The 27,170-nt window shown below is 47.0% G+C and overlaps 2 protein-coding genes across 2 annotated transcripts; both read left to right on the plus strand.

Annotated features, from left to right (window-relative positions):
- Positions 1-527: 527 nt before the first annotated feature.
- Positions 528-20,542, plus strand: RANGAP1 (Ran GTPase activating protein 1). The gene is made up of 17 exons (XM_082751600.1): positions 528-635; positions 778-816; positions 2,312-2,448; positions 3,677-3,804; positions 4,734-4,793; positions 5,468-5,647; positions 6,661-6,795; positions 7,639-7,797; positions 7,962-8,075; positions 9,541-9,640; positions 10,356-10,440; positions 10,866-11,019; positions 11,486-11,599; positions 11,952-12,054; positions 13,591-13,679; positions 15,507-15,628; positions 19,024-20,542. Exons 3-17 carry the CDS (start codon positions 2,337-2,339, stop codon positions 19,091-19,093), a joined length of 1,725 nt encoding a protein of 574 aa, XP_082607726.1. The 5' UTR covers positions 528-635; positions 778-816; positions 2,312-2,336; the 3' UTR covers positions 19,094-20,542.
- A 2,389-nt stretch (positions 20,543-22,931) lies between these two features.
- CHADL (chondroadherin like) lies at positions 22,932-25,683 on the plus strand (the record flags this gene model as incomplete). Its single annotated transcript, XM_082752093.1, has 4 exons — positions 22,932-23,078; positions 23,161-24,825; positions 25,037-25,203; positions 25,473-25,683. 4 exons carry the CDS (start codon positions 22,932-22,934, stop codon positions 25,681-25,683), a joined length of 2,190 nt encoding a protein of 729 aa, XP_082608219.1.
- Between the last annotated feature and the right edge of the window lie 1,487 nt (positions 25,684-27,170).

Here is a 27,170-nt window from a genome sequence, read left to right on the forward strand (position 1 = left end):
TTTGCCTGTTGTACTGAGGGCTGACCTGTAAGGTCATAACCCAGCAGATGTTGCCCCGCTCATAAAATGACACCTTTCCTCTGTGGCTAACATGAAGATTCTCATAATTTGGAAGCACAGATATCTAGGTCTTGGGTGTACATATTCAGCAGAGTCAAAATGCCAAAAATCTATATTATAAAATATCTGCAGTGTCATAAAATTGACTTTAATTTCTAAAGCTATTCTTTTAGGGAGAATTAATGTATCAATCTATGCTGTAATGGCAAAGTACACTTTCATTCCAGTACAGCTGCATCTACAATTAAAGGCTTTATTCTTGCCCCTTTGGCTCAGCTGATATTTGGGAGAAAGACAGAGAAGGGAATTGGATATATTTGATATGATCCTGTTTATTTCTCCAAAGAGATGGAGCAATGTCCCCCCCCCCCCCGAACTACACATCCCAGCGTGCCCCGCGGCCCCGCGCAGGCGCCGGGCGAGGGGCGGGCCGTTGCGACGCGGCGGCGCGGGCGGCCAACGGCGGCGGCGGGGCCCCAACTGCCGGCTTTCAAATCCTCCGCCTCCCCCCGCCCCCGCCCTCTCCGGCAACGGCAGCGGCGGCGCGAGGGGGCCTGGGCCGGCGGCGCGCGGAGGTGACGGGGCGGGAGGGGGCGGCCGTTAACGGAGGGGGGGGGCCGTGAGGGGAGATGGGGCTCCTCGGGTCGTGTTTGTAGCGCCCGGTGTGCTAATTGGCTTTTTGTCTCTTTTTTTTTTTTTTTTTTTTCTTTTTTCAAGGCTTTTCTCGTGGGAGAGGCGGCGGCGGGCCGGGCGCTGGTAGGTTCGCCTGGTTGGGGCCGGCGGGGTGCGGTAACGCGCGCCTCAGGATGTGGCGGCGAGCCGGTGTGGTGAAATGAGGACGGGAAAGAGGCAGAGCCTAAGGGGAAAGTGCGCGGGGGTTTAAGGGAAGGAGGAGCCGAGGGTGTGAGCGCACCTGCAGGGCGCCCAGGATCCTCACAGGAGGGCGATGAGCTGCTCTGAGGTTGAGAAATGAGCCAGGTGAACGGATCTCTGGACCTTATCCATCGTTTATTCCCATAACGTAAGGACTTCGTGGACAGGAGGGCATCCTTTCCTCCTTGATGGACTATCGGGGGTCAGGAGTGTCCATCAGCACGGTGTCTGTGACCTAGAAGAAGAGCAGTAAGTTACTGGAGCATCTTCTGGTTGGTAGCACCTACCTGAGAGAGCAGCCAACCTAAAAAGGTGGCGTTGGCGGTCCGTGGAGATAGCTTTTACTGTGTCCAGAAGCAATACGAGGGTTAATGAAAGCTGAAGAGAAGCTCTACCCTGGGGGAACTGAAGGCAAATTCTTCACAGCTAGGTAGCAGGAGTAACGGGTGGATGTACAGCTTTCATTTAGGGGGTGTTTTAAAACCAGTGCTGTTGTGCATAAAGAGCTGCATAATTATGGGTCCGCTTTGAAGTCTGACAAGAATGGAAGGGTCCAGTTTTGTGTTGTTGTAGGAAAAGGATTTTCATCCCTTTCTGACACATGAAGCCTGTTTTTATGTCGCTTCTAAGCACTAGTTGCATGTAGGCCCTTATCCCACTGGAGGCGCAACCAAAAACCGTGCTCTGTTTGTCCTGCTGAGTGAATGGAGGCCAGACACTTCGCACAGTGGATGGTGTTCGTTAAATAATGGTGCAACTACGTATGGGTGGCCTCAAAGCGAAACATTCAGTAATCTGTTGTCAGTGTAGGATCATCCTGGATGTGATAAAACTGTGGGACATCTGCAGAGAAACAGAACCCATAAGAGAGCTTTGTGTACAACGCTCGTGATTTTTCAGCAGCTAAGTGGTTGTGGAACTGCTGATGTGGGCACTGCGGGATTTATCGCTGAAAAGGAAAAACTGTTGTGTTTGCTCTAGCTTGGTTTAGAGAACAGGAGAAACGTGCAGCATGTATAATTAAGGGATGTGGTTTGGGGAGAGAGAGGAATGTTACATTTTAATTGTGGAAGTGTTGCACGCAAGACTCGCGTCTTAATGTGGTCATAGTCAGTGGTTTTAGCTACTTGTTATTTATGAAGTGTAACAACTCCAACAAAACCCAAGTCACTTCAGTATTGGAAGAATCAACACTGTTTAGTGGGCTTTGAAATGCTAATCTAGCCTGGCTGTTGAGAGCTTTGGGGAAAACACTAATGATGCTGAAAGCTCACTTAGATATCTCGGGAACAAAAAACACATTAATGTTTAAATAAGGATGATTATTAATGCAGATTATGTTTTCTAGTTTGTGTTGACAGTTTCTTTTAATTGACAGCTCTTAACATTGGGAAAGCAGAAAAATGGCATCCGAAGACATCACCAAGCTAGCGGAGTCACTTGCCAAAACCAAAGTGGGTGGCGGACAGTTGAGCTTCAAAGGCCAGAGCCTTAAACTGAATACAGCTGAAGATGGTAAGAGAAAATATCTTTGTGTTTGGGAAGTGTCTCCCTGCCATTCTAAAGTCTTGTGGTAAACCTCCCACTTGTCCTGTGTGGCCAAGTTGTCATAATATTAGGTGTGATACAAGGGTTATGTGGCTACAGCTGCTTCTGATAGAGACATTTCCTTCCCTTCTTGTACCCTGCTTTGACCTGGTACCCTGGCAGCGCTACAGCTGAGGGAATTGGGGTTTGGCTTTTTCACGTGTAGTTATTTTCTTGATGCTCTCTCCCAGTGCTTTTGACAATCACTGTGCATTAAGAGTTAGTGCTCCTTTTACACACAGGAAGCAGGTTCATGATAGCACTCAGCAAGTAGATGTTTCAAAGACCTGCATCAAGGAATGGGCTGATACACTAGTCTTCTGCTGTAGTCCCTTTTCTTTCCAAATTCTGATCTGTTAGGCTTGTTATTGTGGTGTTGTCACGTTTGTTTTATTTTTCCTGGGATGTTTCTCTAGCTGGTGTGTATGTTTCCCAGTTAAAAATGTCTTACAGTGACAGGCAGTGTGGTAAATATCAGTAGAATAAGTGTATATATTTAGAGCAGCGTTTCTGCCACGTGAAGAAACAGCATGTTCTTCAGAGATATTATTCGTTGTGCCGTGTACCTCTGCTATCGACTCCGAAGGTGGTGCTTTTTATATGCCATTTTAATAGTGCGAAGCCACTGAGCTGTGGGGAAAGGATTTGGAGTTTGAGAATGACAACAAGTGCCAGTGACAGGGGAGAACCTTCTCCCTTGTCTTGCATAGGAAGACTTTAGTCAAATTGTTCTGCCTTGCAATGTTTGCTGACCAGACATGTATTTTTCCAGTCAGTGCGAACCTGATCCTGTTGATGGGGTGCTGATTGCTGTTAGCTTTTAGCTTAGTCCTTGTGCCTTAGTTTGGGAGTGCATACATCTATAATGTGCTGAATGGCAGAGGAATCATACTTACTTTTGCAAATATGAGAATGGCTGTGTGATAATAGAACTAGTAATAAATTATGAAAAAGAAGGATGGTCAACAGAGAACTGTCTCTCTAGTGACCTGACACTTTAGTTCAGTTCTCCGTTGCTGTCTCGGGATTCTTTCAGATAACGTTGCGCAGCTCTTTTTGCTAAGGGTAGAACTGACCAAGTATTGCTGCATCAGTGTGTTACTGCTGCACCTAAGATGGTAGTTAAAAAGCCAACAAGACTTTGTGCTCTTTCTAGCCGAAGAAGTGATCAAACAAATTGAGGAATTTGATGGCCTGGAAGCACTGCGTCTGGAAGGCAACACAGTGGGTGTGGAGGCAGCAAAGGTTATTGCCAAAGCCCTGGAGAAGAAATCAGAGCTCAAGGTGAGACCCTCACGTGGGTGGTGATGGAAGGGGAAGAAGTGCTGTAGAAATACCAAAGGCCTATCTGTACTCTTGCCATAGCCTGCCTTGAGTTAGCCCAAAAGCTTGCTTTGTTCTTCCAGTGTTAGGAACAACCATATGGAAATGGCAGAACTTGAAGACTTTAGGATAGCGGGAGTACTTCCTGCATTCCTAACGCTTCCTGTTCAGAAGGCTTCCAATCTTAAAGCTGGGAAGCTGTGCAAGGAAGAGTCTCTTTGCAGAGGCAGCATCTACAGATCTTATTTACAAACAAAGACCTGTGGCAACAAAACTTAAGTTCTAATGGAAAAGCCGGCTCAGATATTTTGGACAACGAGGCTTCATACATGTATAATGCCTGAATAATGAAGAAATAATGGAGGAAATGCACCAGGAGGTTTTTTGGTGTTAAAGCTATGTTTCCCCACTACTGTCCCAGCCTAAAGTTAGGAGGATGCTGTGCTGCTAGAGGCACTGTTCTTTGTAGGAGAGGAATATGAAACACTGATTCACGTTAATCACCCAAGTGTGGCTTTTCAAGTAAGTCCAGCTTGTTGAGCCACGTATCTTAGTAAACTCTACGTTCCTAATGTATCCTTCAGTTTCCTGCTGTTTTTTCCTTTGGTAGTTTTCTCAGCGGAAAAGAATTCCAGCTCAAATGCAAGCAACAATCCTTGTATAATGTTATTTACAGTATGCATTTTGGTGGCTTTATGTCCTTCTAAGAGAAGTAATTGTAACATCAGTTCTCATAGCTCCTTAGCACAACCAAATGACAAGCTCAGAGGAAGGCAGACAAAATTAAGGTGTTCACGGTGATGTAATGCAGCTTGTATGTGTAAACCTCTGTACAACTGTGTTGTCCTACATATTTTTAATGGTTTCTATCTGTATGTTTCTTATTTTAGAGGTGTCATTGGAGTGACATGTTCACTGGGAGGCTAAGATCTGAGATCCCTCCTGCTTTGGTAAGTAAAAACTAGATCTGAGACTTCTGACTAATATAACTTTTCTCACCTGTCATGTTTTTTGTGGGAGTATGCTTTTGAGACTTTGTTAGCACAGAGTTTTTCCTCTATCCTGTTAACACTAAGTGTCTCAGAATACATAAGCGATTTTTTTCTCTGCTTCTGTATAAGGTGGGGAAGAGCTGATAAAAGGCCAAATGCAGTTCTCTATCAGTGAAGAAGCTTGTCCCTGGGGAAGATATCTTCATGATCTGATAGGCAGTATGGGAGCTAAGCTTTCTAAATAAAACCATATGGCTGTTTCTTCCAAGAGCATTACAGAGCTCAACCCCCGAGCCTTGAGCTCTGTGGAGCAAGAACATGAGGCACTTAACAGAATGAGAAAATACTTCTTTAAGCAGCGTAGAGGGGAAACTCGCTTTGAAAATTGTGTATTTGACCTGAAGAGATGGGATACTTCTTGATGACTGCCTTGCAGTTATCTTCAGCTTCATTTGCAGAGCTTCTGCTCTGGCTTTAGCTGTGAAGTTTTATTTCCCCATGCAGCTTTGCAGAATGTCTTCAAAGTGGATTTTTTTTGCAGCATCACTGGCTCACCTTACTGCTGCAGTGCTGCTGTCAGGAAGAGTCAATCCACTCCCTCCCTCCCAACCCCGCCATCTGTTTCCTTGCAGATCTCTTTGGGGGACGCGCTCATCACTGCTGGAGCCCAGCTGGTGGAGCTTGACCTGAGTGACAATGCCTTTGGGCCAGACGGTGTGCGTGGCTTCGAGGCGCTGCTGAAGAGCCCTGCGTGTTACACCCTGCAGGAACTCAAGCTCAATAACTGTGGCATGGGCATTGGTGGTGGCAAGGTGAGGGCTGTCTTCTCATTGGGAATGAGGTCAGAGCCAGGACTTGGCTGCAGACTTGTCTACACAGAATCACAGGATGGTTGAGGCTGAAAGGGATCTTTGGTGATTGTCTAGTCCAGCTCTCCTGTCCCAAGCAATCGGAACAGGTTGCTCAGGGCTGTGTCTAGTCAGGATTTGAACATCTCAAATGAAGGAGACTTTGCAGACTCTCTGGATAACCTAACCCAGTGTTTAACAACCCTCAAAATAAAAAGGGGTTGTGTGCATTTATCTGTGTTTAAGTGGAATTTCCTCTGCATCTATCTGATATGTTTGTGTCTGACAGTCTTCTTTACACCACCTTCTCCCAAAGCCTGCCAGTAGGCTTTCTTGGCTGCAAGTGCATATTGCTAGCTCATGGTCAACTCCTCTCCCACCAGGACTCCCAGGTTTTTCTCTGCCAAGCTATTTTGCCACCATTTGGCCCCCAGCATATACTGTTGCATAGTGCTATTCCTCCCCAGGACGTGGCATTTCCCTTTCAAGTTGGTGAGATTCTTGTGGGCTCACTTCTCCAGTCCGTCAAGATCCCTTCCCTCTGTGTTTATATTGATAAATTCCTGAAATGGAAAAACAGATGAGCTTATTCTAGGATAGGAAAACAGGTCTATCCTAAACCTTAGATTTCATGTCAAGAGATCTAATGTCCTTGGATGTGAGAGAGCAGGATTGCGAAGCCTAGCACTGAAGGATGCCTGTTGGATGAAGCAGGAAAACCAGGACTGACTGTCATTGTCATTATCACTAAGACCCTCTATGTTTACCTATTCGCAAATTGAATGTTAATAGATATAGCTCAATGCGTTACCTGTTCATGAATCAAGTGTTGTAGTAAGTTTTATTGTATACCCTACTGTAGAAGCAAGTTTATTTCAGCATGTCTGAAGTATTGCATGAGAGCTGGATATAGAAAACATTTGGATTCCTTCAGAATGAGATGCTGAGGTAGGATAAACTACTTGTGCTTCCTGTAGATACTGGCAGCTGCTCTGAAAGAGTGTCACAGGAAATCGAGTGCCCAGGGCAAGCCTCTTGCTTTGAAAATATTTGTGGCTGGCAGAAATCGTCTGGAGAATGATGGTGCCACTGCCCTGGCTGAAGCTTTTGGGGTAAGTACCAAACCAGAGCTTTGTGACAGCAAGTTGGAGCAAGGTGTGCTTAAGTGCTAATGTCAAAGAGAACATGCACAGTGCTTGCAGCAACTTGGAGGCAGTGGCAGGCTGTCTGTTCACTGACTTTGACTGTCAATCACAATGCTTTTTGCTGCAGAAACTGCAGTCTTTGAGTGTGATTAGAATTGATCACTGAATGTTTCTGTGACCTAAGTTTCCAAACACACAACTAGCTGCTGTGTAAAGTTGAGGGAGGAATACATATCTCATGAGTAATTTACCGTTGGTCCTGTTGCTTCTCCTTCTGTGCTGATGGAGGTTATCTGGCACTGTGGTAGGAATAACAGGTGATCAGGTACCAGTTGTTTTTCTGGCTAGTTGTTCAGTCATCTGGCAGAAGAAACCTGTTTATTTTGCCAGGATCATCCTGAGAGGGCTCTAAATGGTGTTTAGCTTTCTCTAGATGACACTGTCGACTTACATTTTTGTCTCAGGGGAAAGTGTAGGTCTTAATGAGGTAAGTATCATATCTAGTGATGTTTCTTGGTCTGTCTGAGGGTTGTTACACCACAGATAGGGAACTCTTTGAGGTACCTAGAGCAGATATGCTAGCAGGACTCTTGGAATCACAGCTTTGTATTAATCTGACACTTGCTGTGAGCCTGCAGTTTCACTTAAACTTGTGGTATAATTGCTGATAAATAATTCTGTGCAGAAGAGCTAATGGACTTTTACGTTGCAAGAAAACAATTCTGAGCAAATCCTAAAGAGTGGAGCACTGTACTCTTGAGCTGGGGTATGTCTCCTAACAGTCTTTTATTCATCTTCATCCTTTCCCAGATCATTGGGACTCTGGAAGAGGTCCATATGCCACAGAATGGAATCAACCATCCTGGCATCACAGCACTGGCCCAGGCCTTTGCTATCAACTCACTGCTTAAGGTTATAAATTTGAATGACAACACCTTCACGGAGAAAGGAGCTGTGGCCATGGCAGAGGTGGGTTGTTATGAACAATTAATTTGTTTGTCATTTATCTCCTGGTCTCTTCAGATACAGTTAGTTAGCATCTACATGTGGGTTGGTGGGGAAGTTGGCCTTCCAGGAGTGATATGACACTTGATTACTTGCATGTCTATACCTTCAAATTTGTGCTGTTGCAGACTTTGAAGTCGCTACGGCAGATTGAAGTGATCAACTTTGGAGACTGCCTGGTGCGTTCGAAGGGTGCTGTTGCTATTGCAGATGCTGTTAAAGAAGGGCTTCATAAATTAAAGGTACTGCCTTCTGCTGTTCAGCTTTGAATCTCTTGAAAATGCTGTGTTTCCAGTTCCCTGGTTTTCTGTCCATTCTCCTACTGATTATTTTAAGGTGGGATTCAACTCAGTGCCGCTCTGTGCTCATAACCAAAGCAATAACCTGTAGGTCAGAGGCATTAGCACACCCAGCTAAGACTATTCTACACAGAGGCATACCAGGGATCTGCTTAGGCTCCACTTGATGGTTTTGAAGCCAGTGCTGTTCAAGAAGTCTGATAATACAAATAATATCTGCTTTGAGAATCTCAGAGGGGCACGAGAACACACTGAAACGTCCCTCCTCATAAACATCTTGTAATCTCTTAATCATTTCATTATTTATACATTTGTTGCCTTTCTATGTTAGGGTATGTATCAAAGATCCAAATGTTTTCAGTTTTTTTGGCAGTACCATAGCCTTCCCTATCAGTATTTGCACATTACTGGCATTTGACAACATTCTAGACAGGCCTAAGTCCAGTCAGTAGTATAAGTAAACTAGAATCTCTAGAAACACCTCTCACAGGTCACCACTGCCCTGGGACAGATGCTGAACACAATTCCTTCTCTTATAAGCTTACAGTCAGAAACAAAAATCTAGCTGAGTGCTAACATTTATCTATGTATGTGAATCTGGTACAGAAAGTCGTAGGTACTTTGTGGTGTGAGATCCTTTGCTCAGGCCTCTTCTGGTTCCACTGGAATTTATTTCTGAATCTCCCAGGAAAACTAAAGATTTCTAATGGGAGTGTTTATGTGAACAGTCACAAATTAAATCCTTTTTTTTTTTTTTTTCCAGAGCAGAAGTGGTTAAGGGAGAGTAGTATGAGGCAATAGTAGCTGATTCATTCTGTTCAAGGACTACTTCCCTTTTGTTAATATTAAATCTCATCTCAGGAAAGGATTGATGGAACTCAGTGTGGAATGGTGGGGGATGGTGCTTGGCAGTTGATTAACTGTGCTCTTACTCATCTGTCCACACTGTTTCTATGCTGGCTGTCTTTATCAGATGTAGTACCAGTTGTAGCTTCTTTTGAAGGTCTTAATGTGCACTGTAAGTGTTGAAAGGCAAATGTGCAGTTCATTTAGTGCAGTAGCTACCCTTCTTCAGCAAGACTTGCTGGTGTGTAAATGCTGACTTAGTCATGTGACTGGCAGCAGGGCTTTGCTGGTGTAGTGTACTCATAATGGCACGGTCTTCGTGACTTTTTTAGTTAAACACTTAACTTCAGTAGTGCTGCTTTTAATGATGGTATGTCTCAAAACACTACTCTTAAGAGGCAGAGATACCTATTGTTTTATTTCCAATGAAAAATCTTTTTTTTTTTTTTTCTGAGAACCTCTTCAAATGAGAATCTTTCCAGAAAGCTTGTGAGCATGTGAAACTTAAGGGGATAATAGGTATTACAGGAATTTGGTAAACAGAGGTTCTCCTGCTTCTTAGGAACTGAATTTGTCCTTCTGTGAGATCAAACGAGATGCGGCTCTGACTGTTGCTGAAGCTATTGAAGATAAGGCAGAGCTGGAGAAGCTGGATCTCAATGGTAAGTAAATTTGCTAGGTAAAAGCACGTCTAGTCTGATCCCAACTAGAAACCACTAGGAAGAATGTTGACAGTATCACCTATGCTAGTCTTGCAATTTTCAGCATTTAAAAAATGAAACGTGAGAGTAGCTGAACTTGGATGACGCAGGGACAGGAAGCGATTAGATCCTGGAAGCTTTGTTATGCCATGAACTCAGTCAGTTATGAAAGGTAAAAAGTTTCAGTATGTCTTGTAAGGGAGAGACTGAATTGATACCCATAACTCTTTTCAATAAAATGTTAAATTGTTCAATGTGATCTCAGATATTTCAGAAATGTAATTAAAAACCTCGGTGTGCATCTCTGCGGAAGAATAGGAGACTTTGATCACTGTTGGCTTTTTGCCATTCATACCTTAGGTCTCTGCATTTCAGTGGTGCTGGGCCATGGATTGCTGAGACCTAGAACTGTTTATAGACCTAGAAGGAAGTTTCTCAAAGACATACTGAGTAATTAAGGCTTTTGCCTGTCTCCAAACATTGTGTAATGCCTCTGAAATCTGTTTAACAGCTGTTTGATAATGACCTCTGCATTGCTGCCTCCAAGGGGTTGTGTAGAAATGACTGATAACTGTTCAATTTCAGAAATAAGATAGACAAGAATCAATAACAATTTCCCCAAGAACAAAATCGTGTGCATCTCTTAAGTCTACTCCCTTTCCCCCCACAAATCTAGGTAACTGCCTGGGAGAAGAGGGATGTGAGCAACTGCAGGAGATCCTTGAAGGCTTTAATATGGCATCTGTGCTGGGATCTTTGAGGTAAGCAGGTAACCAGCGTTTAAATTAGAAGTGTTCCATTAATTTTCATTAGTATTTTCATTCACCTTCCTAGTTTACAGTAAGAACTGTAACATTGCACATGGATGTTGGCTTGAGTGCAGTGTCGAGTACCGTTAAGGGATTCCCGAAGCAGAATAAGTGTCATACCCCATTTTCATCAATGGAATTATCTCGGTGTTGGTTATTGACTGCGTTCTTGGCTCTTTGCTCATCATTGTCAAGTGGGTGACTGAAGCCTGAGGTGGCCTCATAATCTGTTGTAGGTGGAGATGTACTTCTTGCAGCAAGACTTGAGGGGGGGGAGGCTGCTTTTTAGTCCTTTAAGGGAAAAAAAATAGATGGGTTCTAGTGTATAGGCATTGCAAGTATGTAATTGATGTAACATGTAAACTCTCAAACCTTAGTGATGATGAAGGGGAAGAGGAGGATGATGAAGAGGAGGAAGAAGAGGAAGAAGAAGAGGAGGAGGAAGAGGAGGAGGAAGAACAGCAACAGCTTAAGGAGAGAGGACAGGGAGAACAGGACTCACTGACTCCTAAGAAGATAATTGAATCACAGGTAAGCTATCTTCAGTCTCCTTGCCTGGTGGAGAATGAAGGAGGAAATGAGATCTAGAGTGAGTTTGAACTTGAAGTGCTGGCAGGAGTTTGCATGCCTGCCTGTGTGGACTGGCTCTGTGGTAACAAGCAGGAGGATAACATACAGGAAATAAAGAAAATGGGTGACTTGGAAACTTGTTTAATTAAACTGTCCATGTGCACATGTGGAGGGAAAAGGCTGAGCAGCCATTGTGACAAACATGGGCAGAGTCTCCCCATCTCCAGAAAATGGTGGGAACCTTGTATATGCGATGCCATACAGTCATGATAGCATATTGTGGCTGTTGCAATTAGACTCATTCCAGCTTCAAATAGTTCTCAAATTTAGACCCGATGTGCCTTTGTGAGTCAGACATGTGCCTTTGGTACTGTACCAATTTATTTGCTTCTAAGAGTAAGCTTGAGATGGATTCTGCCTGTTTCAGGATTCAACTCCAGTGCCATCTCCCCCTGTGGATGTTGCCACGTTCCTTGCTTTCCCGTCACCGGAGAAGCTGCTGCGACTGGGACCAAAGTGTTCTGTGCTGATAGCTCAGCAGGTTGGTGAGACAGTGCTTTGCTCTACTTGATTCTTGGCGTCATTTAATTCCCAGAGGTGATAACCTTCTCCTGAGTCCTAGCTTTGCATTTTCTTGCCAGTAATCCTGAAGACCATTAAGGAAGCTGTTGATGTGGTTAATGCTTATACTGGCACCAGAGGTTCTACACAGTAACTTTGTTTCATAGTTTCATAGTGTTGCTTATGCTTTGTAGTATGGCCAAGAAAAAAACAACTGATATCGGTCAGCTGGAAGCCATAATTCTTGTCACTGCCTTGCAGAGACCTATCTTCTGTATCTGGCTAGCAGCTAACTTAATGGCTGCTGACTTATTTCTATTTTTCTTTTTCAGACAGATACATCTGATGTAGAGAAAGTAGTTACAGCTCTCTTAAGGATATCTTCAGTCTTCAAAGATGAAGCCCCAGTAAAAACAGCTGTGCATGAAACAACAGGTGACTGGGCCTTTCTCCACTTCAAGATGCAATGCAAGGGAAGGCCTCTGGGGGCCAGGCCACTTGATTTTTGTGACTCTGGCAGCAAGAAAGCCCAGATAACACAGTACCAAGTTGTGCCATGCTATTGTACAGAGTGAAAGTAGAAGCTCATTCTGACCTTAGCAGCTTTTGTGCTTCCAAAGCCTAGTGAAGAGTGTCTCTTGTAGTTGCTGTCTTATTGGACCTTTGCTGCCCTTACCTGCATCTTCTTGATGCTGTCCTGTCAATAGCCATTAGCTTTGTGTCCCATGGTCAGCATTTTTTCAGGACTGTTCATTGAAAAAGTATTTTGCAGGAAATAGCTTTCCAGTTTCTTATTAAGATAGTATAAAGAGAGGCCTCTTATTTAGTGTCATTTCTTATCAGTCTGAAATCTCTTTAATCTCTTCAGGAAGCAAAGATTTGCATTACAACATGGGACAAGGCACAGAGGTTGACATATACAGCAAGGGACTGTTCCTCACTGTATATTACAACCCAGTTAGGTCTGATTTTTTGCATGGACTAATAATATCCCTTCATGTTCTCACTTAGAAATGGAAATTCTTAACAACTCCTGGGCAAGTTACCACTGTCTTTCATCTTTTTTTAAATCCCCCCAGTAGTACGGTTTTCCTGTACATGAGTTACCTATCAGTACTGTGCAAAAGAACTGGATCAATTATCTTTAAGGCCATTTAGCCTGAATTATTGCAAAAGAATAAAGTGCTTAATTAGCAATTTATTCATTTGGAATACATAAACATGGTGAAACTGTATTGTCTATACAACAGTAATATAATAGAGTTCCCTGGAGTTGCGTGTGGGTCCAACCAGCCAAAACTAATCAGTTAGCATTTCACTGAGCGAGTGCTGGCCTTGTCTGATGCCTGTTATGAGTTGTTTCCAACAAAAAATGGAGCACAGGATGTACACCTTGTCTGAAGTCTGCTGCAGTGGGTTCTGTCATTCCAAGACACCAGAACAGTCAGAAGTCAAGATGTGTGCCTTGTCTACCTTGTAGACAAGAGAGGATAGAGCACTGGTTTGCCCATAGCTAACAGCAGAATATAGGCCCAAGAGAGCCCATAAAGGAACTGAACAACTTCTCTCATTCCTTTTGATTCCTAGTGAGAGGTGAAATCTTGCTGGCCTTAAAATTTCAAGGCTTTAGCTCTTGCTGCTCTATTTCAGCTAATTGTTTGTGTATGTATGCACATGTGCATGCAGGTTCAAAGGCACTGAGAGTGTTTTGTGGTGCATGAGACTGAGGTCACATTGCATTAGAAACTTAACAGTGTGGGGTTTATTTTTTTTCTGTGTAGGCCTTTGTATCAGGCCTTATATTAATTATATTAAAGCACTGGGTTTTATCTGTCTGAATTTCAAAGGTTCTACCTAGTCCCTGTAGAGACAACTAGGTTCTTAAGGCAGGTTACCTCCCAAAAGTCCTTCAACAGCTTGTATTCCCTGAGGTCCCATATGTTTACCACAATGCATTTGTTTCTCCTTCAGATGCTTTGATGAGGAAAGCCTTCACTTCTGCCACATTTAATTCGGATGCGTTTGTCACAAGACTCTTGATCCACATGGGACTCCTTAAGGTGAGGAAGCAGGAAAGAGTTAAGTTATGGTCTGCTTGGGCTGTTGAGGACCAGACTGGCTGGGTGTGGGTAATTATGTTGCCATGGAAGCAGCTGGGTGCCTGTGCATGCTTGATGCCCAGGGACAATAGAAAGTCTGCAGGACCAGCAAAAATTGCAAATTGCAAGATCACATTAGGATGAAGGTGGTGTCAGCTCGTTTTACCTCTTCTGCTTAATGTGCTCTGCAATCTCAATCATCCCCTGGAGGTAGGGAGGGTCATTTGAGAGTCTGTGCTGCTGGACTGTGGATTCTTACAGATGTCTGTAATAATATTGCACATTAGACTCCTAGACGTATTTTTAATTAGCATGGTTCTTTAGAGTATCTTCTGGTAGCATGACTGAAAACCAAATACCCAGCTACTCATGTTTGATCGGTGGCATTAAATTTTATCCTTTGGAGTGTCTTTGCTCCTCACCAGTGTCAAATACATCTTCGTATGGAATAAACTTCCTCATGAGAAAGGATGGAAGGGTCAGTAGAAAACCTGCAAACTGTGTCAGACTGCCTGTAGCTTTAATTTCACTGGGATGACTTGGGGAGAGGTTCTGTCTGCAGATTTAAGAAGTACTTTTACCAACTTGTCCTATGAGGTCAATGTTTCTGAAGTCCTAGAAACTGAGAATGGAAGTTTGGACCAAGACACTTTTAAACAGCAGAATATCTATAACTTACGTTATAGCAGCCTACTCTTAATTAGGTTTATGGATTTCCTTCCAGTAATATTCAGTTTAGGGAGCAGAAAGTTGTTGACATGCTGGATACGTGTGTTCCAGTTCTCACGTCTACAGAACCCGAGATGGCTTTCTGCTCTGCAGAATGCTTGTTTTGGGGCCTACCATCTACCTCTTACCCTGTATGGAAAATAACATGAAGCACAAAACACAGACTTGTGTTCCAGAATTTGCAGACCAGGAAGTGATATTGATAGTAATGCCCTTGAGGATCAGCCAACCAGTTATTTGTCCTCTGTGGTACTGAGAACTGTTGATAAGTTAGGCATATTTGGAGCAGGAGCAGCTTCCAGGACTTCATCCCACATAGGTGGAAGCACATGAGCAACAGCTGTTATTAGCACCGTGAAATATAAGGTCATATGCCTAGGAATTCAGGTCTAGATCCTGTCTACGGAGTGGAGGGCTTTAGTGGGATGGTACTGGAGAAATAAATGAAAACAACTTCAGAAGTAGGGCATGTAGGTTAGCATCATGTTAGGAGCAAGAAGAGCTTGCTTATCATGTAAGCAGGGGAACAGCAATAGGAATGACAATAACTTAGCCTTATTCATAATTGTGAAACCAGTTCTGGGGATACTGCATCAAGTTCTGGAGGCAGACTGACAAAGAACTGGAAGTGGTATAAAAAAAAATGAACTATGGAATAATGCAGGAGAAAAATAGTGTAATTAAGGCAACTCAATTCTTGATGAAGTCAAATTCCACAGAAGAACATTTTGATAGAGCCTCTGAGACTTGTCTGTTTCACTTGTGAATGTGTTACTTCCTTTTCCCCATTGCTGATGCTATTAATGATTAATATCTAATTGAGATATACTAGAATATTCTGGATCCTGCTGTATTTCAGATGCTGTTGCTGGGAGGTTATAGAGTTGGTTACCTTTTGTCTTGAGGAACACTGTACAATTTTATTTCCTACAAAGTATGGGAGCACTTTATTCTACAGAGGATTCTCAGCCTTTCTCAGCTATAGTGAATTAGATAAAATAGTGATTATCTGATGCTTGATTTGTCTTCTTATCCTTTTTTTTTTTTTTTTTTTTCCAGAGTGAAGAGAAGATCAAAACTGTCCCAAGCCTCTATGGTATTCTTATGACTTTGAACCATATGGTCCAGCAAGATTATTTCCCCAAATCCCTGGCTCCAGTTCTCACAGCTTTCGTCACAAAGTGAGTATCATACCTGTCAATGCAGTCTTCTCCATGGGAGTTAGTGGGAATTAATAGTTAGTTTACAGGTCAACTGTTCTGTTAGAACCTAGGAAATATCTATTCTGAAAAAAAGGGTTAATTTTTTCATAGGTTTCTACTTTTGTCTTGCTTACTGAAGTTTGCAAGGTTTAGAGCAACGCATCTTGATGGAATGAGCCAGGCAAGCTACCTGACTATGAAGCAGTAAGAGGGCAAGTAGAGCTCTACCTGCCTGGTCACACTGTAACACTAGCACATCAGAACAGTACAAAACACAAAGACCAAGTATGTTACTAGAAGAAAATGTTGCTACTGTGACAGCAACAGGGTTAGTGATTTTTTTTTTTTTTTGAAAGCTAATTTGAGAGTGTAGGTATTGAAGAAACTGCTTTAACTGTCTGCTTCTGTTTAATATTACTTCTAGTACAGGTATAGAATCACACCGTTTTAGTTTCTTTAATGTTGTAAAGCATAGTAAGTCCAACAGCTGTGGGAACCATCCATCATCTTGATTAAATCAGTGTGAACTTCAGCATTTGAATTAGAAGAAACACCCCAAATAATACTTTTCTTGAGAGAGGAAAAAATAAATACTTCTATTCAGCAGTCAAGGGGAGGAACAGTCCAGAACTGTCAAATTAGGCAAAAAAAAAAAAAAAAAGCAGACATCTGAAATCCATTTGGAATCTGGTGGCAATTTGGTTCATCATGGACAATGTGCCATATGGGGCCAGGACAGCTTTTTAAGGTGTTATAGGACAAGGCTCAAGCCTTCCTGATTTTCATGGTGTGGGAGTATGCAGAAGCTTGAGAGTTTGTGCTGCTGAAGGGCAGGGACATCAAATAAATACTTTGTGGTTGGTACAAAAGATGGACAAGAAGGATGCAGTCAAATATTGGCAGTCAGTCCTTAACTCTGCTAGGATTGGAAGCAGGCTGCTGTGAAAGGGAAGAAGAATTTTTGCAGACGGTAGTACGGCTGAAGCTGTGGAAGCTGATGCATGGTAGTGGCGTGTGTCTAGCAGTCAGCTGCTCTGAGTTTTGGAGAACAAAACTATGCAACTAGCTTGTTTACATGTGTAAATGCCACCCTACAGGCACCTGGGGTGGAACAGTTCATCTCATGTCCCCTCTTGGCTTGAGCAGACTAGCAATTAGGCATTGTACCTGCCCGTGGTCCTGTGCTTTAGCAACTGAACAAATACACCTCCAGCTTGATCTTTGTACGCTTAAGCAAGAAGCGTCGAGTTGCCATGTGGAGTTGTCCAGCTAACAGGATTTCTGCTGTTTCCTTTGCTGCTAATAGCAGCATTGCTGATCAAATGTATACCTACAGCATAAGGATCCAATACCAGCCTTAAAATAAAAAGGCTGAGGAAGGCAATGGCTTACTTCTTTATCAAGTGCTAATTATGCAGAGCCAGCTTGATCAAAACTAGTTCTGCTTACTGTCTATCAGACCTAACCACTTCAAACAGGATTTAAATCACCTTGAAGTGGAGAATACACTAAAGGGGGCTCTGCTTCACTGCTTTTGGCCCTTCTAATGCTTATGTCAGACTGCAGTGCCTGGAGTAGCCTTGTAGCTCAGCTTATGCAACCTTTGGGAAAAAAATCTGCACGCAATGGACACTGTCCCCCTGTGTTTGTGTGTGTAAACTGGTCCAAGGCTCCAGGCCTGCAAAATACCAATAAATGTTTTTCATCTGTATGTGGAGGAGTAAAGTAAGTGAGTTGGACAGGGTGTGATGATACCACAAGGAAACTTACGTCCTGTGCAGTGTAATGAAGCTAACAGTAGGTGTATACAAGCAATATACCTTTTGGGTTTTATAAATTCTTAAAATGCTTTCCCTGAGGGAACAAGGAGAAGAGCTGTTAAATCCTTTGCACTTGCCTGCTCAGGATCGCCAAAGTCCAATTAAAATAGCTTCTTGATTAACCTGTGCCCTCTTGTTGTTGATTGGAATTGAATCAGAACAAATGACATCTGAACTGTAAATGAGACCTCTGGTTAATCTAGTAATCTGCTGAGCTCCCGTGGGCTCCATTCCTACAGCAAATCTACATCCACACTGTCAAACCCATGAGTCAGTTGGCTGCAGTTAGCCAGTATGCATTCCTGTGATATTTTCTAGGTATTTCCTTTAGGGTTGCCATTAGATCTTGTGAACTTGTTGAGCTGGGAGGTTCTCACAGATGCCAAGGTTAGAGCGCTCCTGCTTTTTGCTGCAAGTGGCTTACTTCTGGAGTAGTTGTTCTCTTCCTTTCTTTTGCAGAAGTTTGTGGTGGTGGTGGTGTTCTCTACACAAAAAATAACAAGGTCATGGGTACAGGCTGTAAGCAGTATCCATCTTCTCTGCTGTCTGTCCTCCTTTTCTTTTTTCGGACACAAGCTGTGAATCCACGTGTGCCTTCCTACAGTTCTTTAGGAGGAAATGCTGAATGTATGTGCACTTCTGTTCTCATGTGACAGAGGTTGCGTTGGTTTGAGGGGAGTTTTTTTTTTTTTTTTTTTTTTTTTTTTTTAATTCTCAGAGCAGTGGAAGACATTGGATTACGATTCTTTAGTGGAAACTCCCTGATGGGTGGGTGCTGATGGTTAGAAGTTTGTGCTGCTCATGGAAACAGGAGCTGGTGGGAATGCTGGGGAGATTTAACCCCACCTTTACCCCCATGTGACCGTGTAGCTCCCTCGTCTAGTTTCAAGGATCAGTTTATTCTCTCTGAGGTGGACCCCACTACTGCACGCTCCGTGCCAGGCGCTTTCTGCCCATGGGCTGCAGTTTCTGGCAGCTGTTTCTAAGGTGCCGTGAGAGGCAGCCCAGTCAAGTTTCTTGGCTTAAGGGGCAGGGACAGCAGGAGGTTACACTGCCTCTTTGTGAAGACTTAAAAAATTCCGGAGACTGAGTTGCTGTCGGATCAAAGGTAGCAGAGGACTTGGTGAGTAAATATTCAAATATAAGCAGGCACGTCTTGTGTGTTTTGGGGGCCCTAAATGATTAATGTGTATGGAAAGTTCCATCGCAAGGAGGGAAGGCGGGGGTTCCTTTCCCAGCCACTTCCTGCTACCAAACACGAGACACTGGGCTGCACAGATGAGCAGACTGCTGCCTATTTTTGTACCCGTGGAAATAAATTCTGGTTCTTGGACGCTGTCTTCCTGACTCTGCAACAGGAGAGAGAATTTTCTACACCATGCTCTGAATGGGAGGCAGTGATCTGTGTAGAGGTCAGGGAGTGGTTTAAGAAGAGAGAACTGAGGGGAAAAGATGTAGCTTTTGGAGCGTGCAAGCCCAATGCATTTGAAATTGTGTCTGATACAAAACAATTTCTAAACTTTGCTGTTTTAAATAATTCTCTTCTTTCCACAGACCAAACCGTGCTCTTGACTCCTGTTCGTTTGCTCGCCACATGCTTTTGCAAACCCTCCACCAGCTGTGAGAGGCAAGAGATGCTGCTGTGCCCTTCCCTCCTCATAGGACTGTCATCAGCAGAGAACTTGGAGCTGCATAGTGGGAGAAGATCCTGGAGCCCATGCAGACATGCTGTCCTTTTTTTTTTTTTTTTTATTCTCCCTGTAGGAGGTGTGTCCTTCCTTCTGCTTTCATAAACTTGGACAAATCCTGCTGAATTTTTTTTTTTTTTTTATTCCACTCCTCGTGAAGTGACTCCCTGCTCTGCAGGGCAGATGCTTACGCTAGACTAAGTCAGTGCTGCTCTGAGCTCGGCATGAATTGAAAAGAAGAATCCTTTTCCACTTCCGTAGCATTGGCAAGGGTGTGCCAAGCCTAACAAAGAGCCCAGAAGCGCTCTCATCAGGATCAACCCCGTTGTCCATTTAATTTTATTAGACTGTGACTCCTGCCTGACAGCATCCAGCACTGTGCAGGGGGGAGGCTACGCTGCTACTGCTGCCCTTGCTTCTCCAGGCCAGGGGAGTGCTTGACCCCCTTCTGCTGCTGCCAGGTCACAGAGGGGCAAAGTGTGCTCCCCTTTGCTTCTTCTTCCGAGTCCATTTCTTGAAGGCACCGTGTGGCCGACGCGTATTTCAATATCCTACTCCCCTGCTGCCGTGGCTTGGAATGTCTGTGTCATGTGGCTGACCCTGGTGGCCATTGCTTAAGGGAGCAAGCATATTTTTATTGTAACTTTTCTGTCACTGCCTGTGTAGTTTCCCTCTTTCCCTCCCTTTCCCTGTCCCTTTCCCTTCTCTTCCTAGTCAAATAGGCTGGGTTTGGAAATGAATACAATCCATGAAGTCTCTGTGGAATATGTGTTCCCTTTCTCCTCCCTCCTCTCCTCCCTTTGGTAAAACAGTGCACTGTTCACGTGTTTGAAGGCTGTGCACATGTATGAGCACAAACAATTGGGGCTGTGCTGAATTCTTGCCATGGAGGGGTAGCAGCAGGTGCCCCTAAACCTCTCTGTGGGGGACTGTTCATCTGTGTGCATGCTTGTGGCACCTACCTGCGCTGCTTCTGAGGACAGAAGCTGGTTCTGCTCCTTCTTTCAAGCCTTTGAGAATCAACACATCTCTTTTTAGGTCATAAAAAAAAAAAAAAAAAAAGGTTTTCCTTCTACTAAGGCTGATCATTTCCTACCTGCTCTTAGCTGAAGGAGACTTCATCATTCATCCTTCCTCACCAGACCTCACACTTGACTACACCATAAATAGTGCCAGTGTCAGGAGAAGTTAATGATGTGGAGTTAGTCTAATACTAATTAATTAATTGGGGGGAGGGGGGGGGGGGAAGCAATCTGCCACAGCTGGCAGAGGCCTTCATGTTTGCCATAAATGCAGGAAAAGCTGGTGTTTACTCGCAGGATTTGCAGGCAGCGTTGATGGAAAAGAAAGGGTGTGGGGCACTGGATGAAATAAACTGTGGTATGTGCAAGACCAATGTGCCTGTGCTCTCTGCTTAAATTCCTCCAGGTTCTGGGCCTAGGTGAGATAACAGTGAGCGGAGAGAAGGGAAGGGCTGGGGGAGGTGGTGTGGCTGGCTCCGGCAGCCTCAGGAAAGCAGCTCTCTGCAGTGCTCTGGGGGGAGAGGTGCTGGCCTTTGGGTAAAAGCTGTTCATGTATGTAGGTATGTTTATTCAGCACTGGGCAGCATGGGGGAGGGAGGGGAGTCCTGGTGAAGTTGTGTGCAGCTGATGCGGCAACTTGCCTTGGTTTTATGCAGTAATGAGTTACATATTGAAGTTTCACAATTTGCCTATACATACGTGTATTCATAACCTGTCCCTGCTTTGTATTAAGATTAATTCCAAGGAGTCATTTCCATAAACTCCTCCCACGGGGTCATGGGGATGAAGATTGACTCTTCCTCGTCACTGCTAGTTGACCTCTTGTCTTTGCACAGACTCAGTTGCTCTTTGGCTCTTGTCCATCCCTAGGACCAGTTTCTGCCTGGTTCTTAAGATAGGCTCACACTCTTATTAGGAGACTAACCTTGGTAAAGGGGCCCAAGGCTTCTTACTTTAACTAATTTGTTCATGCTGTCAGCACTCTCTCTACTTCCCTCTAACTCCCCCTTTCAGTTTCCCCTTTTCTAGAAGTTAGCAAATTGTTTTCTAAAAGGTTAGTGAGTTATTGTATTCTCCTAACTCCCTCTCTTGGCTGGCCTGCTGGAGGGTGAGGACAAGCTCAGCAGCATGCTGAGACTCACGGGGCTGCTTACGTGGGTGCTGTGGGGCTCCTTGGTGCAGGGGATGGAGAGCCTTCAGCTGCCCATGTAGCTGTGGTGATCATCGTCCTCTGTGCTGGGCAGCCAGTTGCTCAGCCTCGTCCATCCCCCAGGGGCAAACTGCTCCAGCACGGGTCCCCCACGGGCAGCAGCTCCCCCCAGACCCCTGCTCCTGCGTGGGCTCCTCTCCACGGGCTGCAGCTCCAGCCCGGGGACTGCTCCTGCAGGGGCTCTCCATGGGCCACAGCGTCCCCCAGGCCACATCCACCTGCTCCACCGGGGGCTCCTCCACGGGCTGCAGCGTGGAGATCTGCTCCATGTGGGACCTGTGGGCTGCAGGGTCAAATGCATAGCCAAATGAAATAATGAGTCATACAGGAAAATGAAAGCCCTCCCCATAGCTGCATGCAAGCAAATGACACTTCACACAGGCACTGTCGCCCCTGGCCTCTTCAAAAACAGAAAAAATAAATAGAATTGGGGATGGCAAATGTGGCAGCTTTCCTTTCTCTCGGCCTCACTGCTGTGCCCACACCAGTGGCTGGATGTCACCTTTTGGCACCACGCACCCACATTTATGGTGCTGTAAGCAGACGGCGACAGAAAATGGCAAGTTCAAATTTCCCACTCGCTTCAGCTGCTCAACATTGGTCGTCCTGCGACAGAGGTGATGCAATGCCTGGATGGCTTCCCTTCTCCAGCGATATTTTCCCATTCCTCCCCCTCCTCCTCCTGTACTTCTGGCATTCAGCCAGCCCTGAGGGGAAAAAGTGCCACAAAGGGGCCCAGTGCTTACTCTTGGAGCGCTCGCTCCTATAAATACCGGTGCAGGCACAGGGAAGGCGCAGAAACTGGGCAGCCACTGGACCGAGCAGCAGCTTTCCCTCCTCCTTTGCCATCTCCTGAGGACCAGGAACCCACAGTGGGACCCCCCCAAGGTGCGTGGGACTGGGACATGCCAGGCAGCAGCAACTTTCCAGCTGCGGGCAGCGCTGGGGACATCGTCTTGGTCAGAGGTGATCCTGGTGTGAGCTGGAGGGGGGGGGGGGAACAAGCGGACAGGCACCCATGCGTTTGAGTCTTGCTAGACCCCGCTGCTGCTGCTCCCCAGACCGTGGGGGTGCTAGGACACCGCTGCCTCCCCCTGTGCTCACCCCAGCCTCGGCCCCTCTCCGGTACCCCCTCCCCTAGGGGCTCGCTCCCTCCTGGCCAAAATCAACCAGCTCCTTCCTGCAGCTTAACAGTGGCGAGCATTGTCCCACAAAACGCCAGGAACTGCTAGCTCCAGGCACGGCGTGGCAGCTCAGGGAGCCGTGGGTAGCTAAACCTGTGTGCCTTATGAGACCTGAGCTTTGGATGTGGAAGGACTGAGATCGACAGGGATTGAGACGATTCAATGCTAGCAGTAAGGGGGGGGTGCCTGCTCAAAGCCAATTCCCCGTGAGTGCTAGAAGAAGAGGCTATCCCGGCTTGTGGCTACGGTCCCTATACCCCAGTGTCACCAGCAGATGCCATCAGGGAGAGCGCAGGAGCCTGGCCCCTCACCATGGCCCCTCACTGCTGCCTCTCCCCAGCTGCAGGTGCCCCCCGCCATGGGGCTGTTCCTGCTCGCCATGGCCTTGGTGCTGGGGGGGGCGGCTGCCACCCGCTGTCCTGCAGCCTGTGTCTGCGACAACCTCCGTGCCCACGTCCTGTGCCTCAACAGGAACCTCACGGCTGTGCCTGGCAGCGTCCCTGAGGTGGGTGAGGAGCCAGGGGAGGACAGGGATGGGGAGGGGTTGCAGCCCCTGAGGTTAATGTGGTGCTTTGCGTGACCTGCAGCTCACCAAGAAACTGGACCTTCGGGGCAACAGCTTCACGGTGGTCCCGGTGGGAGCCTTCCTCCCCACCCCATACCTCACGCACTTGGACCTGCAGCGCTGCAAGGTGGAGAGGTTGGAGGAAGGGGCTTTCCGGGGGCTGGGGCGGCTGCTCTATCTCAACCTGGCCTCCAACAGCATCACCGTCCTCTACCAGGAGTCCCTGGACGGGCTGTCCTCCCTCCAGCAGCTCATCCTGAAGAAGAACCACATTGAGGAGATCCAGCCGGGTGCTTTCAGCCGGCTGGGGTCCCTCACTCTCCTCGACCTGAGGGAGAATGCCCTGGTTTACCTCCCAGACATGGTCTTCCAGGGCTTGCAGGTCCTCAGGTGGCTCCGGCTGTCCCATAACACCCTCCACGTCCTGGGCAGTGAGGCCTTCACCGCCCTGCCCGCCCTGCACCGGCTGAGCCTGGACCACAACGAGCTGCAGGCGCTGCCCGGCGAAGCCCTGGCGCGGCTGAGCGAGGCCACCCGGCTGGACCTGGGCCACAACCCCATCACCTACCTGTCCGAGGAGGCCGTGGCCATGGCCTCCCTGAAGCACCTCTTCCTGGACCACGCAGCCCTCCAGGATGTGGCGCCCGATGCCTTCACCCGCAGCCCCCAGCTGCGGGCGCTGGATCTGTCCCACAACCAGCTGCGGGGCTTACCCGCCTTGGCTGGGGTCAAGCAGCTGGCGAAGGTCAACCTGGCTGGGAACCCCTTGCTCTGCTCCTGCCTCCTGCTCCCCTTCCACCGCTGGTTGGGGCGAGCATGGGTGCAGGCAGAGGGGACCTGCACCGAGCCCCCTGCCCTCCGTGGCCGGTCCCTTGACTCCCTGCGGCCCCCCGAGATGAGGTGTGGCCTCCCCCAGCCACCTTCCCCCAGTCCCACCATGCCCTCAGTGAGGCTGGGGGTACCTCGGAGCATGCAGTGCCCCCTGGGCTGCTCCTGCTCCCCTGACTTCCACCACGCCAACTGCGAGAACCAAGCCCTGCGGGAAATCCCCCGTGGCTTCCCCGGGGACACCCGTCTCCTTGACCTGCGCCGAAATGCCTTCAGGACGGTGCCCCCGGGCGCCTTCCCCGGCCTGGAAGAGCTGGTGTCCCTCCACCTGCAGCACTGTGGCATCGAGGAGCTGCGCCCCAGGGCACTGCTGGGGCTGAAGAACTTAGTCTACCTCTACCTCTCCGACAACCGCCTCTCCGCCCTGGCGCCTGCTGCCTTCCAGGGGGCCCCACGGCTTGCCTACCTGCACCTGGACCACAACGCCTTCACACGGGTGCCCCCAGGAGCCTTCCGGCTCCTGCCCAACCTCTTCTCCCTCTACCTGCAGCACAACACCATCAGGGAGCTGGCTGAGGGTGACCTGGCCGGCCTGGTGGGGCTGCGTGAGCTCTACCTTGCTGGGAACACCATCAGGAGCATTGCCCCCGGTGCCCTGGCTCCCACCAAGATGCTGGAGAAGCTGCACCTGGAGAGGAACCTTCTGGCAGAGGTGCCCACAGCCTCCCTGAGGGGCCTGCCTGCCCTGAGCGAGCTGAAGCTGTCCCAGAACCCCATCAGGCACATAGGGGACAGTGCCTTCTTGCCCGTGGCCAGCACCCTGCAGCACCTCTACCTGGACAACATGGGTCTGAAGCAGGTATGTGTGACCGTGGCCCAGGCCCCAGTAGGGACGTTTGTCCCCTGGGTGTCCCTCAGCTTCCAAAGCTTCGGGAGATGCTCCACAGCCCGAGTGGGACCAGAAAGTTCCTCAGGCTTGGCTGGAGCTTGCTCCAAGCTGTCCCCAGTTCCCAGCAGTGGTTTGCTCCCCTCCACAAGGACCCTCTTGACTCGCCCTTGCTTCGTTGCAGGTCTCCCCTGGTGCCTTTGCTGGCCTTGGAGCCAAGATCAAAAGCCTCCACCTGGAGAACAACACCATGAGCAACATCCCCGCCATGAGCAACTTCACGGGGCTGGAAATCCTCAACCTGAGGGACGTGCCTTTCCACTGCGACTGCCAGCTCCTTCCCCTGCGCCGGTGAGTGTTGCAGGGGGACAGCCAGCCCTGCCACACTGGGGACACAGGGACATTAGAGGCATTAAGAGGGAAATAGAGGTGCAAAGAGGAAAATAGCCTGGGCCTGCTTGGCATAAGGAAAGCAGTGAGGAGCTGGGGTGGGCAGGTATTCAAAGCCCACTCATGTGAAGCCCTGAGCAACCTGGCTGGGCTTTAAAGCAAACCACACCCACATGGTTTTGCCTTTTTCCTCACCCCTTCCCTTCTCTGGCCTTCTGCTTCTTTTCCAGGTGGATTGAGAAGCTCAACCTGCGTGTAGGAGCCACCTGTGGGTCCCCTCCAGAAGCCCAGGGTCAGAAAGTGAAATTTTCCACTGCTTTCCAAAGCTGCCCTGGCTGGGGAGCCAGAAGAGCCAGTCCTGACCAAGCCAAGGCTTCAGGGAAGCCCAGCAAGAAAAAGAGGTCAGGAAAACTGGTGCTCAGAGGCTCCATAGAATCATAGAATCTCCTGAGCTGGAAGGGACCTATAAGGATCATCGAGTCCACTTCCTGGCACCACACAAGTCTACCCAAAAATTCAAACCATGTGACTAAGTGCACAGTCCAATCGCTTATTAAACTCTGACAGGCTTGGTGCAGTGACTGCTTCCCTGGGTAGCCTGTTCCAGTGTGTGACAACCTTCTCAGTGAAGAACCTCTTCCTGATGTCTAGCCTGAACCTCTCCTGCCTCAGTTTAACACCATTCCCGTGGGTCCTATCACTGGTGATTAAAGAGAATAGATCAGCACCTTCCCCTCCGCTCCCCATCGTGAGGAAGCTGTAGACTGCAATGAGGTCTCCCCTCAGCCTCCTCTTTTCCAGGCTGAACAGGCCAAGTGACCTCAGCCACTCCTCATACATCTTCTCCTCTAGGCCCTTCATCTTTGTAGCCCGTCTCTGGACACTCTCCAATAGTTTCACGTCCTTTTTGTACTGTGGTGTCCAGAACTACACACAGTGCTTGAAGTGAGGCTGCACAGAGGCGCAGAGCAGGACAATCACCTCCCTCGACCGATTAGCAATGCCGTGCTTGATGTACCCCAGGATACAGTTGGCCCTCCTGGCTGCCAGGGCACACTGCTGGCTCATATTCAACTTGCTGTCAACCACAACCCCCAGATCCCTCTCTGCGGGGCTACTCTCCAGCATCTTGTCACCCAGTCTGCACATTTAGCCAGGGTTGCACCATCCCAGGTGCAGGGCCTGGCACTTGCTCTTGTTAAACTTCATGTGGTTGGTGATTGCCAAGCTCTCCAATCTGTCCAGATCTCTCGGCAAGGCCTTTCTACCCTCAAAGAGTCCATGACTCCTCCAAGTTTAGTGTCATCGGCAAATTTGCTCAGAACACCTTCTAGTCCTACAGCCAAATCATTTATAAAACATTGAAGAGAGCTAGCCCTAAAATGGAGCCTTGGGAGACCACACTGGTAATCATCTGTTAGCCTGATGTGGCTCCATTTACCAAAACTCTTTGAGCTCTGCCCTTCAGCCAATTGGTCACCCATCCTGTAATGTTTTTGTTCAGCTGTGTGCTGGAAATTTTGTCCACTTGAATCCTATGGGAAACTGTGTCAAAAGTTCTACTGAAGTCCAAAAAACAACAAAAAAAGTCAGCTGTTTTCCCTTGACACCTCCCCCCCAACAAGCTTGCTATATAGCAAAGGTCAAATGATCCCCACCTGGCAGATTTCACTTCACAAGGGTGGAGCCAAGAGACCTTGTGGAATAGGCTCATCTACCTGGCTTCAATGTTTTAAGGTCAATTGCTCCTTATCACTAATAGAAATAACCTGACAAGGGGCTTAGTGGTTAGAGTTGACCTAATGAATTAATTACAAAAGGCGCATAAGGGTCATATTTCTGGTAGTCATTCTGTGAGGAAAATTAGTACAGAGCCTGTTAAAATAAGATAAATAAACATAAATAAAAGAAAAAGACCTAAAAGGCAA

The sequence above is a fragment of the Aythya marila genome, assembly GCF_965140915.1.
Source record: "Aythya marila genome assembly, chromosome: 1".
In the NCBI taxonomy this organism is placed as follows: domain Eukaryota; kingdom Metazoa; phylum Chordata; class Aves; order Anseriformes; family Anatidae; genus Aythya; species Aythya marila.

Bases quoted from the DNA above. Each gene is read 5' to 3' on its own strand.
- RANGAP1 (XM_082751600.1), top strand. From the start codon at position 2,337: ATGGCATCCGAAGACATCACCAAGCTAGCGGAGTCACTTGCCAAAACC. The intron at 6,796-7,638 runs GTAAGTACCAAA...ATCCTTTCCCAG, and splicing joins CCCTGGCTGAAGCTTTTGGG to ATCATTGGGACTCTGGAAGA. The intron at 11,020-11,485 runs GTAAGCTATCTT...TGCCTGTTTCAG, and splicing joins AGAAGATAATTGAATCACAG to GATTCAACTCCAGTGCCATC.